Source organism: Phymastichus coffea, unplaced genomic scaffold (assembly GCF_024137745.1).
Source record: "Phymastichus coffea isolate CEN01 unplaced genomic scaffold, Cenicafe_Pcof_1.1 PCOF00015, whole genome shotgun sequence".
Lineage (NCBI taxonomy): Eukaryota > Metazoa > Arthropoda > Insecta > Hymenoptera > Eulophidae > Phymastichus > Phymastichus coffea.
In genome coordinates, this window is record NW_026706826.1 from 6,608,693 (window position 1) to 6,622,744 (window position 14,052).

Genomic DNA, 14,052 nt, shown 5'->3' on the forward strand with positions numbered 1-14,052 from the left:
TGTTACTTGTGTAGTACCGCCAAAATAGTTTAGCACAGTGTTCCAACGATTTGCCAATAAAAAAGTTTACTTGGATTTTGGATACGTGTGCAAGGGTGAGCGAGGAAGCAGCAACAGTAGCAGCATCACGGAATCAGCAGCAAAAGCGACAGCAATTATATAGCAGATTTGCAATCGAGGCAGCACAGCTGATTCGGATCTGAGGAGCACCTTTAATTTGCTTCAACAATTACGGCTGATCACCGTAATTGCACCGCAGGGTAGGTGCACCTCCCTTAATTACCGCGTGACAAAATACATTTAGTATTTTGTTCAACCGTGTTAGCGTTGATATTTTTTGTATTCGCGCCAAGCGTTAGATCGCGCCAATTTTCGTATCCTCTCTCTCTCTCTCTTTCTCACCGAAAGTTATTTAATTGTAAATCCTATTCGCGTGCGTCAGTCTTTCGGCCCGACAAAGACTGTAGAGATTTTTATTAATAAAATCTATTAAACTTATTCGCCGATTTCGTCATATAATTTTTCCTAGTAGTTTCAACAATTGGAAAAAGCTTAGGTTTTAATCCTATTATAGCTAGGGGATTAAGTGGATTAGGAGTAAAGTCGATTACACTTAAAACTCATCGAGTATCACAAGGCACGTGACTTAAGGTGAGTTCAACTCTGCTTGATCGAAGACAACTAAGTTAAGGCAGCTGACGTTAAGGCGAATACACGTATTAACATACGTGTTAACGGAGCGGCGGTTTACTCTGCATCGTGGGAGTTTGCTCTTAAATAAATTTCTCATTTTACAGATAACCCCCCCGTTACATGGCGCCCAAGTGGTATTAAGACCCGTGTCGTGCGAATAGGATTGTGCGTCGAAGGTAATCGGCGCACGAGAGAGAGAGACGATTGCGCGAGCGCTTAGGAAGGTTTGAGCGGGTGGTAGAGCGAGATCGAGAGCGGTACGCCCTCTGCTGGGGAAAAAACGAAACCACTTCGAACCTTTTGTTAAAAATTGTTAAGATTATTGTAAAAAGGGCCGAAAGCGATAATTATTGGTAGGTTGAAGTGATTTCAGATCGTACGGGATAATCAGGTGTTAACCTATTTCAGCCATAGTTTGGTGGGTAAAAGGGGGTTGGTAGCACCTGATCAACGATAAAGCAGAGAGCACGACCCAAGCGTGCAGTCCAAATATTAGCCAGGCGGAGCAAGCAAACAGCAGGCTCCAACCTTAGGTAGGATATTTTTATAATATTTATAGAAAGTTTGCGGAGACTGCACGCGCTCATAATCTCCTTTTAAAAGGCCTTATAAAAGGAGGCATGAAAAGTAGTAACACTAAATAGTGTACACCCCGCTCATACCTTGGGTGATAGGAAGCGATAGTGGTCGATTAGGCCGAAATTTTAAACCTCAACCGCATCCTACACCCGTGCGGAGGCAAGATGGCTCTGTTGTCAGCTCAAATCGACAATTGGGCATTAGAGCTGACCTCCGCACAGCGCGAACACTATTTAGCGGATTTGGAGCTGCGCAAGGATGGAAGTGTCATCCAACAGGCGGCTAGGCTTGGGAGATGGTTGCTGGGTGAGTACACCGCCACAGATTTTCAAGAGACAACGCACAGCAAAGAGGTGGCGGGGCGCAGGAGGCGAGCCCGACAAGCGTGGCTCGACACAGTCTGTGACGAGTTGGAAAACTCCAACACGGATGATAACAGCGACCATCCCCTCAAGATCATCAATAGGGAGGGAATATCATTGACTGATATGTCAAGGACATTCACCTGCCCGGACGAGGACTATGAGGGTGAAGCCAGCCGCCAAGAAGAGGATGAACTCATCCAGAAGGCCCTCTGCACGCAAGAGCCGAAGGAGGGGGAGAGGAGACAGAGCAATCCGGATCCCAGGTCGCAGGAATCCTGCACTCGGAAGGAACTTCAGGAAGAATTATCCTTGAGTGAAGCCTTCCGGGAAATAGAGTATCTGAAGGAGGGAGTAGACCATAACCAAAAGTTGGTAGGTCGAATCCTAGAAACCCTTCAGACTCTGCAGGGATTCCAGGTGTGTGCGGAGCGCGAGGCGCAGGACATGCGCATACGAATTCGAGAGCTGGAAGACGCAATGCATGATATTGCCAGTGCTAATCGTGCTTCTCAGCGTGACTCGGTTCAACCGCGCTCCGGACGTAATGTGGACTTTCAGGACACATTCACCTGTCACTACGACTCGGGGATTCATGGGAGTACACCGGCTCCTCCAAGACCAACACCTAGGAGAAGGGACGTCACCACATCTGAAGTCCTCCAACGAAGAGGAGGTGAAGAGGATCCGGAAGTTTATGGGAGATCCGCACCCGTTCGACAGAGGAGTCGAAGCGGATCATCTGGCACCGGACATCAGATATTCTCAGGGCTCTCCACAACCTGAGATGTTGGGAAAATTGTCCGCGGATGGAAATTGAGGTTTGCGGGCAGTAGGGCACAGAGCGTAGATACGTTTCTGTCGAGGTTGGAGGATCTGCGCGTAGGTGCAGGACTAACTGACGGCGAAGTGCTTTGTTCCGTATCAGAGATCCTCGAAGGTAACGCGAGGACCTGGTACGATAACAACAAGTACCAGTGGATCAGTTATGACGAGTTCGTCGTGGACGCCCGGGATTGGTTTGGCACAAGTACGCAACAGCAACAAAGGCTGTTGCAGGAAGCCCAGAACCGGTTCCAGGGTGAGGACGAACTAGTACGAGACTACGTGTCCAACCTTGTGGCTCTGGTCAATAGACTAGAACCGCCCATGCCCTTGGAGAGGTTATTAGACCTACTCCATGCAAACCTCCTTCCAAGCATCCAAATCCAGCTGCGTCGGAGCGAGATGACGTCGATACGCGAATTCAATAGGAGGGCGACCGAGGTACAGAACACCTTATCTTATGGTCGCCGTCCACGTGTATTCGCTGACCCCAACTCGACGATCTTCCCTCAGCATGCCTACCAGCCGAGCAAAAGAACGGCTGGTAGTAAATCCCAAACCACTGCAATGGCATGCGAAGGGAAGGCGCGTGCGAAGAAGGAGGGAGATCCGCAGCGCGGACTGGGCGTGGAGAACCCCGCCAGGAGGCCTACCGAACAAGCATCGGTATCGGCTACGCAAGCTTTCACTTCTGATAAGAAGATGGAGGGCATCGAGCGGATATTGCGCAAGTTGGCCACTGACAAGCAAGGCAGCCCTCCAGAATAGCGTAAGAGCCGATGGCGTGGAGGAAGGAAAAATTCTCCTTCTTCCAGGTCTCCTGGCGAGCGGCGAGAAGGGCAGAGGCGGAAGATAGACTTTACTAAGCCTCTTCAGTGTTCCGCTTGTGGCAAGCTGGGTTTTAGTCGCAAGTTCTGCCCAGATTGCAACAAGGGAAACGACAAGGAGAGCGAAGAGAAGAGGCCATCTTCGCGCCTCCAGTAAATTCGACCTCTCGCTGCGGGTCGCCGATGGGAAACAGCAAGTTGTCGGCGACCCAGGGATCCAAACAAGTCCTGGGAGGGCATCAAGAGAGCCCAGGACCTAGCAGTATAATAGAGCGGAAGGCAATTGAACCCGATGTCAGCCCTCGGCAGAATAGGGGAGTGGTTATCCTGAAAGGACCAGATGGACACATACAGGTTGTGGAGGAGGGGGAAGACTCCAGGGAGATCCCCTCCACACAAAAAGCTCCTCTGCCGAAGGGATCCACGAGTAGAAGCCAGCCCACCGTCGTCGCGGCAGCGGAAGGAAAAAAATCGCTGAAAAGCATGATGAAAGGAGGCGAAGATGGGACTCGTGGATATGACCCAGAGGATGAGACCAGGTGGTGGTTGCGGGTAGACATAGGTGACTTTAAAATTAGAGCACTCTATGATACCGGCGCCTCATCCACGGTCATGGGTCAATTAGGGCTGAGATTGGCATCGGAGATGGGACTCGGGTTGAATGTGACCAGGGCGGGCGATGCAAGGCTTGCTGATGGACGCCCGTGCCCTATAGTTGGTCACGTGATGTTCCCTTTTAAAGTAGGGGGAATCACGTTGACAATCAGAGTCGCCATTACGCCGCTGCTCAAAGATGACTGCAATGTAGGCGCGAACTTTATAAGAGAGTTCCGCGCAATTTTGGATCCCGATGAGGATGAATTATGGCTTAAGGACGCCCAAGTGAAAGTACCAATGGAAGTGGCTGGAATTGATGGTACGGCATTTCTCGCATCGGTAGGACTATGGGAAGCCACGGAGTCACAGCTTGAAGAAATTGAGGACCTCGTCAGAAGGTTGATTCCTGACGGGGGTCAGGCTTTAGGTTGTTCCGTGGGGGTTGAGCATGAAATAGATGTTAGAAATGCTCGACCCATCAAAGAGAAGTACTACCCAGTCTCAGATAGAGTGCGAGAGGAAATGCACACGCTGGTCAAAGATATGCTGGAAAAGGATGTTATCGAACCAGCGACCAGCGGATGGTCAAGTCCAGTAGTAATGGTAAAGAAGGCAGATGGAAAATATAGGTTTTGCGTGAATTATCAAAAGGTAAATGCAATTACCAAACCTGATGCCTATCCTTTACCATATATGAACGACATCCTAAGACGAATAAGGGATGCAAAGTTCATATCTACTTTGGACTTGAGCAGTGCGTATCATCAAATTCCATTAAAGGAAGAATCGCGTCCAATATCAGCGTTTACAGTTCCTGGATTAGGGCACTTTCAATTTAAGAGAATGCCCTTCGGACTGTCATACGCAGGAGCGACCTTCCAGAGGTTGATGGACAAGGTGATAGGCCCGGATATGGATCCATTCGCCTTTGCTTACCTCGACGACGTAATTGTGGTTTCGTCGTCCTTTGAGGAGCATAAGCGGCACCTAGAAAAGGTATTGAAAAGAATTCCAGGTGCGGGCCTAACTATCAACAAAGATAAAAGTCACTTCTGTAAGACGGAAGTCAGGTACTTGGGAGTTCTTGTGAACAAGGACGGAGTAAGACCAGATCCCGAGAAAATACGCCCGATATTAGAATATCCAACACCCCGGACTGTCAAACAGGTGAAGTGGTTCATGGGAATGACCTCGTGGTATAGACGTTTTATACCCGACTTTGCCATGATCGCTGAACCTATAAACCGCCTGACAAAGAAGAATGTACGCTTCTCTTGGGAGGAGGAGCAAGAGCGAGCTTTCACGAGATTGCAGGAGGCGATGACTTCCGCCACAATACTGCAATCACCCGATCCGAACGGTCAGTTTGTACTGCAAACTGATGCCAGTGACAGTGGAATCGGGGCAGTTCTCGTACAGGATATCGATGGAGAGGAGCGTGTAATAGAATACGCCAGCCGATCACTCAACAGTGCTGAGAGAAATTATACGGTCTCCGAGAAAGAGTGCTTGGCAGTGGTATGGGCCATTGGAAAGTTCCGGCCGTATATTGAAGGGCATCACTTCAAGCTCATCACTGATCATAGTTGCCTGAAATGGCTCCACAATATGAGAAATCCCACGGGAAGATTAGCGCGATGGGCGCTAGCATTGCAAGGCAATGTCTTCGATATCGAATATCGAAGAGGGGATCTCAATGTGGTGCCAAACGCTTTATCTAGGGCCTATGAGGAGGAGGGGATTGAAGTGAGGGCTATAAATAGTCGGCCGGAGACCACTGACGCCTGGTATTTGCAACAATACCAGGAAGTATGCCAGGACCCACACTCTCACCCCACTTGGAAGGTGGTGGGAGGGAGACTGTATCATTATCAGCCTGATGAGGATGGTGAAGGGTCCATCGACAACGATGAAGCGTGAAAGCTTGCGGTGCCTAGGGAGAAAAGGTACCAGGTGCTCCAGGAAGTCCATGATGCTCCTACTGCAGGACATCAAGGACGAGAGCGTACGTTCTCAAGGGCTAGGCGCTTGTACTACTGGCCTAAAATGTATGATCAGGTCAGGGAGTACGTAAAGAGTTGCCCGGTATGTCAGCAGTGCAAGGTGGAACAAAGAGCACCTTGCGGGCTGATGGGTCGTAGACAAGTATCACGACCCTGGCAGGTGGTGGCCGGTGATATTACTGGTCCATTTCCCAAAAGCTCTCGAGGTTTTGAGTATATCTTAGTATTTGTAGACTTGTTTACTCGCTGGGTAGAGGGTGTTGCGATACGCAAGGCCAATGGGAAGACAATCGCAAGGGAATTACACGAGAGGATCGTCACTAGGTTTGGTGCGCCAGAGGTATTCTTGTCGGATAATGGAACCGAATTTAAGAATCAGGAGGTCGATTCATACCTGCAGATGAACGGCATCCACCGCGCTTTGACTCCCGTGTATCATCCCCAAGCGAATCCCACAGAGCGAGTAAACAGGACACTCAAGACCATGATCGTATTACGTAAGCCGTGATCATAAGAGCTGGGATGAACACCTATCAGAGTTCAACTTCGCGTTGAACTCGGCAACTCATAGCGCCACCGGATATAGTCCTGCGATGCTGATGTTTGGGCGTCAGCCGGTACCTCCTTTGACGTTCAGAACAACCCAAGATCAGCAGGCCCTTGAATGTTCGGAGGGTCAGGCTGTAGAAGATTGGGCCGAACATATGGAGAAGCTTCCTAACTTGTGGGAGAGAGCTAACTCCAAGTCAAAGGAGGAAGCTGCGCGTCAGGCGGCTTATTATGACATGAAGAGACGGCAACCCGAGTTTAAGGTCGGAGATTGGGTTTGGAAGAGGAACAGGATTCTATCTTCAGCTGCTCGAGGTATTTCAGCTAAATTAGCACCGAAATATGCCGGCCCGTACGTGATTGAAGAGGTTTGTGGTTCCAACACGTACAGACTAAGCAATCAGCTGGAGATCCTGTCTGAGCTCTTCCACCAAGGACCTTAAACCATATTACGGTCCGGGTGAGGATGGGGAAAGCGAGGAGGTCATCGAACCTCGCGAGCCGCCAGATGAACTGCCGTCGGAGGATGCGTACGATTCCGCGAATGCGCGCGAAAATCCGGGAGGGGATTTATCGGATAGCGAGCGGATCCAATTAGCAGCCCCCACGGCCGTAGATAAAGTTCCCACCGAGACGTCGGATTTACCGGTGTTCGCCCCAACTAAGAGAGGTCGAGGTCGACCTCGAAAGGTTCCAGAGACGGTCACCGGTCCTGCGAGGGGCAACAACTCTCCCGTGAAGGAGAATAGAGGGAGAGGTAGACCTCGAAAGACCGTGCCCGTCGTACAAAGGACGGTTGGGCCGATAAAACCAAGCGGTAACCGACGAGGGCCAGGACGTTCCCACAAAGAATCGCGAGGGAGCGTATAACTCGGTGGGATGCGGCTTATATTAGGATTTTTTCTTCGCGCAGGGAGATTCATCCGAAATTTGTTGTTTTGGATGTTTCAGATGGACCGGAGAATCGTCGTCGAAGAGGAGACCTTCGAGGTGGTCACGCAGATGCTGTTAGATCTGCAACTGGGCCCTGATGCGACGCAGCTAATTGAAGATCTGCGGAGCTTCGCCAGGGTCCAGTTGGAAGGGACCACCCGAAGGGATCGACGCAATGCCTCGGTGGCAGAGGATCTCCGGGATTCGTCGTGGGTCGCCCCGAAGAAGGCTTCTCGGGACGCTTCGACACAGACCGAGGACCAGGACAGTGTCGAACGTCCCAAGTCTACTGTTGACCAGGGGTGCAGACCCTCAAGTCCGGCGTAACCCTTACGTCGGACAGTGCGAGCCAATGCCCAGGACCCAGGGAAACCTGTGGGGCCTCACACTGGGTGTGCAATCATCCCCGGATCCCTGAACAGCCTACTCTCCTCCTCGACTTCAGACACGTGCGTCTGGGGATCAACGAGGTGGAGAGTGCCTGGCGGTTCACTCAAGAACTCCAGTCTCAGGTGCAGGAGCATCTGAGACGCTTTTTGAGCCGCCAGGGCGCAGAAGAGCTGCTCGGGGAGTGGGTAGGGATGGCTCAGCGTCAGAGGGCCTACGGAGAGGCCCAGCTGCGGGTGGATAACGGACAAGAGTCCTCCGCAGCGCTCCCGGCGCCGGCTCAAGAGAAGAGAGCCCCGGGAGCTACTGACGCTGGACCGACGCTCACGGTCCATGTGGACGGGCGCATGGCTCCTGATACCACCATCGTGGTCAGGTCGCAGGATGGACGTGCGACCGCCACGGTGGGAGGCGTGACCATCACCGCCTCACAGGGAGTCAGTGCCCAGCATTCCCCTCTGGCTGCTGAGCAGCCATCACAGGACCGGGAGGCTGCTCAATCTCGGTCGCAGCTGAGGGGCTGCTACATCTGTGGGGAGCCTGGGGTGACCAACTCCCAGCGGTGCCCGAAGAAGGCTACACCCTGGCGCTACCCGAAACATCGCGCGCCAGGTGTAGCCAAACGACGATGTAGGCCCTGGAGGGCAAATAAATTAGCCGAAATAAAGAAGGGAGTTATTATTTTGTTTCCTTTCCTTCTTTATTACTTTCAGGTTCCTGATGGCAGCGAATCGCGGGTATTCGTCCTGCCTGGGTAGTCAGGACTTGGAGGGGGCTGCAACGGTAGTCGATACAATTAATCGAACCGTTCGCGATTCTGATTTTCGCGCGTTAGTTCTAAGTATTGAGAGAGAGAGGGGGCGCGCGATCTTTTGAATTAGCAGTTACGTCTCAGCTGTTACTTGTGTAGTACCGCCAAAATAGTTTAGCACAGTGTTCCAACGATTTGCCAATAAAAAAGTTTACTTGGATTTTGGATACGTGTGCAAGGGTGAGCGAGGAAGCAGCAACAGTAGCAGCATCACGGAATCAGCAGCAAAAGCGACAGCAATTATATAGCAGATTTGCAATCGAGGCAGCACAGCTGATTCGGATCTGAGGAGCACCTTTAATTTGCTTCAACAATTACGGCTGATCACCGTAATTGCACCGCAGGGTAGGTGCACCTCCCTTAATTACTGCGTGACAAAATATATTTAGTATTTTGTTCAACCGTGTTAGCGTTGATATTTTTTGTATTCGCGCCGAGCGTTAGATCGCGCCAATTTTCGTATCCTCTCTCTCTCTCTCTTTCTCACCGAAAGTTATTTAATTGTAAATCCTATTCGCGTGCGTCAGTCTTTCGGCCCGACAAAGACTGTAGAGATTTTTATTAATAAAATCTATTAAACTTATTCGCCGATTTCGTCATATAATTTTTCCTAGTAGTTTCAACAATTGGAAAAAGCTTAGGTTTTAATCCTATTATAGCTAGGGGATTAAGTGGATTAGGAGTAAAGTCGATTACACTTAAAACTCATCGAGTATCACAAGGCACGTGACTTAAGGTGAGTTCAACTCTGCTTGATCGAAGGCAACTAAGTCAAGGCAGCTGACGTTAAGGCGAATACACGTATTAACATACATGTTAACGGAGTTAACTCTGCAACGGGTTTGCTCTGCATCGTGGGAGTTTGCTCTTAAAGAAATTTCTCATTTTACAGACCCCCGTTACAATATATATCATTTTTATTATACAATATTTTTATCTTTTTGAAGTTTTAAAAAATTACACTTGAGTCGATTAGGATGCACAGCTTATTATTATATAATATTAAAAAATATTTTTTTATATACATAGACTATCATCTACGCGATTCCTGTACTACGTATATATATATATATATAATATTATATATATTATATTATATATTAAAAAATATATATTTTTTAATATTATATAATAATAAGCTGTGCATCCTAAATCGATTCAAGTGTAATTTTTTAGAACTTCAAAAAGATAAAAATATTGTATAATAAAAATGATATTGAAGTCTAAAGTCGCTACTGGTAAGCTTATTGTTATTAATTTATTACAAAGAAACTATAGATAGATAAAGAATTTGAAAGACAAAACCGAATCAAGCAATTAAATATCTATCGATCTGTATATTTTTATTATATTTCACATTAATTATGTAGGTCGGACAGGGTGAGGTGAGCTACTTTTGTGAATGGTCGTGAGTCAGCACCCATAGATCTAAATAGTTTTTATTTTTAATTAAAAATCAAATTAAATAATTGATTTATCCTCAATTTTAACATGGGTACTATCAGCTTGTATCTCGAACTAACAATTTGCTTTTATAGTTATGAATGATCTTTTTTATAAACATATTTTTATAATTGTATTGTAACTCTAATGTGAGTGACTGAGTGCTAGGACCGACAAGTCAAGAGTCAAGACTTATTTTATTTTGTTTGAAAGGGTTTCTGGAGGTCGAACTAACAAATGATTTTGAAAAGAGTTATTCCTTTTTTACAAACTATCTAATCTAACAGTTCATGGATTATCTTTATTTTATATTCATGGATTTTTGTTTTATAAATAATAATTAATACGCTCCAACTAAATATGGACTAACTACAATTCATGAAATTTAATTATTGAAATTAATGAATAATTATTAGAAAAATATAATAAATATTACTTTACAATATTTCATTTCACCATGACAGAAAAACGTAAGGAAATCCGTGTTTGGTGCGATGGGTGGTGAGTTCTTTTAGATAAATAAAATAAAAAATTTCAAAGTATCGTTTGTGACTGGTTAGGAAACACATAAGTGAAATGAAATGACAATAACTGGAGACGATCGGAAGAAAATTTTCTTTTATATTATCAATTGGAGTTCGTTATTTCCTAAATTCTAGATGAAATAATTTTTTTATTCTAGTTTTAAATAAAATGATTGTCAGAGCTCTAAGTTAAAATGATACTATTCCAAACAATATTTTCAATTGTGATTTTAATAATTAATGTTAATGTTAAATTGAATTTTAGCTTTAAATATTCTTATTATTATGCAATGCTAAAATTATTGTTATTATTAATATTATTAAATGAATATTCATTACAGTTATGATATGGTTCACTTTGGACATGCAAATTCTCTTCGACAAGCAAAAGCTTTAGGTGACTATTTAGTTGTCGGAGTTCACACTGATGAAGAAATTGCAAAACATAAAGGACCACCTGTTTTTTCACAAGAAGAAAGGTTTCACTTTATAGTTTAATATTTCATACATTTTATATAAATTATGTTTTAATGATGAATATCAATTGAATTTATTATGCACAATTTTCAAATATTTATATATAATCACATTTTGTATATAATCTTGAAGACGATAACTGTGCTCAAGTTATAAATATAATTTTTTAAATATTTAATTTTTCTATGTGTTTGAAATGTTTTGAAACAATTTTTTTATTTAATCAACTATTTTTATTCTGTTTTTTTATGATATATATATTGGCAACTATTTGCAAAGAAAAAGAAAATTTTTAGATCCTAGTTGAAACTTTGAGTAAATTATATAAAGAACATGAAAACATCATTTTTATAGAAATAATTTTAGATTTATGGCCATATTTTAAGATAAATTAATAATATATTTTATGCATTTAAAGTGCAAAAACATGATAAATCAATTTGTTTATCATTTTATAAATTTAATCTCATCTTATGAAATTATTGATTATTTATGTTTAATATTACTAGAATACAAAGATAAGTTTGATTTATTTATTTATTAGTTGTCAGAGTTAAACATCAATCTGGTGAATCATCTGTTGATTTATGTGTAACTACCTATTAGATGAAACCATTATTTACCACTTTGCTTTTTTAAAGTTTAAAAATTTATATAATAAATTTTGAATAATAATATTCACTGATTAATATATAATATTAAATTGGAAAATGTATTAAAATGTATCATGTTCATGGTATATTTAGATGACTGATCAGTAACTTCACAATATCACTATTTAAAACATTTTTATGTATAAAAATTATATAAAAAAAGTTAATTTTAAAGAACTCAATAAAATTGATTGATTCAAATGGATAGAAAAGGAAAATTAATATGATACAGTAATGAAGAATAAATAATTTATAATTATTGTATTAAACTCAATTTAATTTACTAAATAATCATAGTTATTAAAGTGTATACTATTGTAAAATTCATTTTAAAATTTGTATTTCTAGATCTGTCATGATTTAACATTATTTTTATTTATATTCAAGATACAAAATGGTACGTGGCATAAAATGGGTCGATGAAGTTGTTGAAGGTGCTCCTTATGTGACAACATTGGAGACATTGGATAAATATAATTGTGATTTCTGTGTCCACGGTGATGACATCACAAGGACTGCAGATGGTGTTGATACTTATCATTTTGTTAAAGCTGCTGGAAGATACAGGTAAAAGTAATTAGATTCTTGGTATTTTGTTATGTGGTCTTAAATAACAAAATTACTGTACAAATTTTAACATGAATAAAGTATCTAGCATGAGTGTAAATACTATATATATTATAAATTTGAAGTGTATATTCAATTGCAGGGAAGTCCAAAGAACAGCAGGAGTATCCACCACTGACCTTGTTGGACGCATGTTGTTGATGACTAGACAGCACTTTCGCCAAGGTGAGAGTGAGTACACAGTAGAAAAAGAGCCAAGCAAAATAATGGGTCAAGACAAACAAGCTCGTAGTCCATGGACAGGTTGCTCCCAATTTTTACCTACTACTCAAAAAATTATACAATTTAGTGATGGAAAAAGTCCTCAAACTCATGACAATGTAGTTTATGTTGCTGGGGCTTTTGATCTATTTCATGTTGGACATTTAGATTTCTTGGAAGTTGCAAAAAAAGAAGGCGATTATTTGATTGTAGGATTACACACTGATCCTGCAGTGAATCGATACAAATGTGGAAATTATCCCATAATGAATCTTCATGAGAGAGTTCTTAGTGTTTTGGCTTGCAAAGTAATCATATTTTTTAATAGTAACAACATTTTTCTATCTTACTTATATTTATTTTCAATGATTTTTATTCTATTTACAAAACAACTATAAAACTGATACAGAAAAAAATGCATTTATCTTGAAAAGTTAAAAAACTGTTTTTTTTTTTATTTTTCAATAAAATGAATTCGTAAAATAAAATCAATTGAATGACGAACAGTTTTCTGAGCAACTAAATTAAGAATAATATGTAAGAGCAGACACAATCTTGATCTATGCAAATCGCATAATAAATATAAAACGACATTAAAGGGAAATTATTGAGTTGGCGATTGTTGTATCTCGTGATATTTCGTGGTATTTCGTAGAATGATTTTAAAATCGGATAACATAACCACTTAATATTATAAATTTCATATATTGACCTTTTTTTCATAAAATCTCTTTCTGCTAGTACGGTTTTAATGATGACAAATTTTAATGAGAAGTTTTAGAAAAGTTGTTCAATTGATCGATTAATGAACAGTTGTGTAATTCTTAGCTATTTCAGTCAGCTTAAGAACACTGGGTAACGAATTTTTTTCAAATTGAACAATTGTTTTATACACACGCACACACACGTTGTCATGTTCCTGAATTGTTATAGTGAAGCATTTACATTAAGAGTTTTTTTAATGATAAAAATTTTTCAAAAGGATATATTTTAAAAGCTAATAAAAATAAAAGTAGATATTTAATTACATGTAAAGCTTTAAGCTTTGAAAATATTTACAACGATAAACGATAATTTTTTATGTTACAAAAAGTATTAACTTTTTTTGTAAACAAATTTGAATATCACTAAATTAATTTTTTTAAAAACATTCTCGCTTATATGTATTCCTGAGGATCTTTTTTTATAAAATACTGTTATAAAATATATAAAGGAATATGTGACACTGCTAGTCAAATAAAAATAGGCCTGAAATGTTTTTGTCACGGAAGTGGATGCATTTTTGATATATGGTAAAATGAGGTCGAAAAAGACGATTCTGAAATTTGCAGAGTTCTAGGTCCAGGGGTTCTATGAGAAAATCACATTTGAAACTTGTTTTCGCCTGTTTCTCGCGAACGGCTGAACGTACGACAAAATAACATGCACCAATCGAAAGAGCGTGAAATTTTACATCAGAAACAATGTTTAACCCGACATCGATGAGTGTAAAATGTTGAGATAAAAAATAAATAAGAAACTTTACGTGAATAAGGTAGAAGGGGAAGGCTGGGGAAGGCGC

The 14,052-nt window shown here is 42.3% G+C and overlaps 1 protein-coding gene across 2 annotated transcripts; it reads left to right on the forward strand.

Annotated features, from left to right (window-relative positions):
* The first annotated feature begins 10,169 nt into the window (after positions 1-10,169).
* LOC131675034 (ethanolamine-phosphate cytidylyltransferase) lies at positions 10,170-13,420 on the forward strand. Of its 2 annotated transcripts, none has more exons than XM_058953857.1 (4): positions 10,170-10,510; positions 10,875-11,012; positions 12,051-12,230; positions 12,373-13,419. In XM_058953857.1, the coding sequence occupies exons 1-4, from the start codon at positions 10,467-10,469 to the stop codon at positions 12,887-12,889; spliced, it is 879 nt and encodes a 292-aa protein (XP_058809840.1). In that variant the 5' UTR covers positions 10,170-10,466; the 3' UTR covers positions 12,890-13,419. The 2 variants fall into 2 exon arrangements, with proteins under 2 accessions (XP_058809840.1, XP_058809841.1); XM_058953858.1 differs by lacking the exon at positions 10,170-10,510 and adding an exon at positions 10,585-10,645 and having other exon boundaries at positions 12,373-13,420.
* The last annotated feature ends 632 nt before the right edge of the window (positions 13,421-14,052 follow it).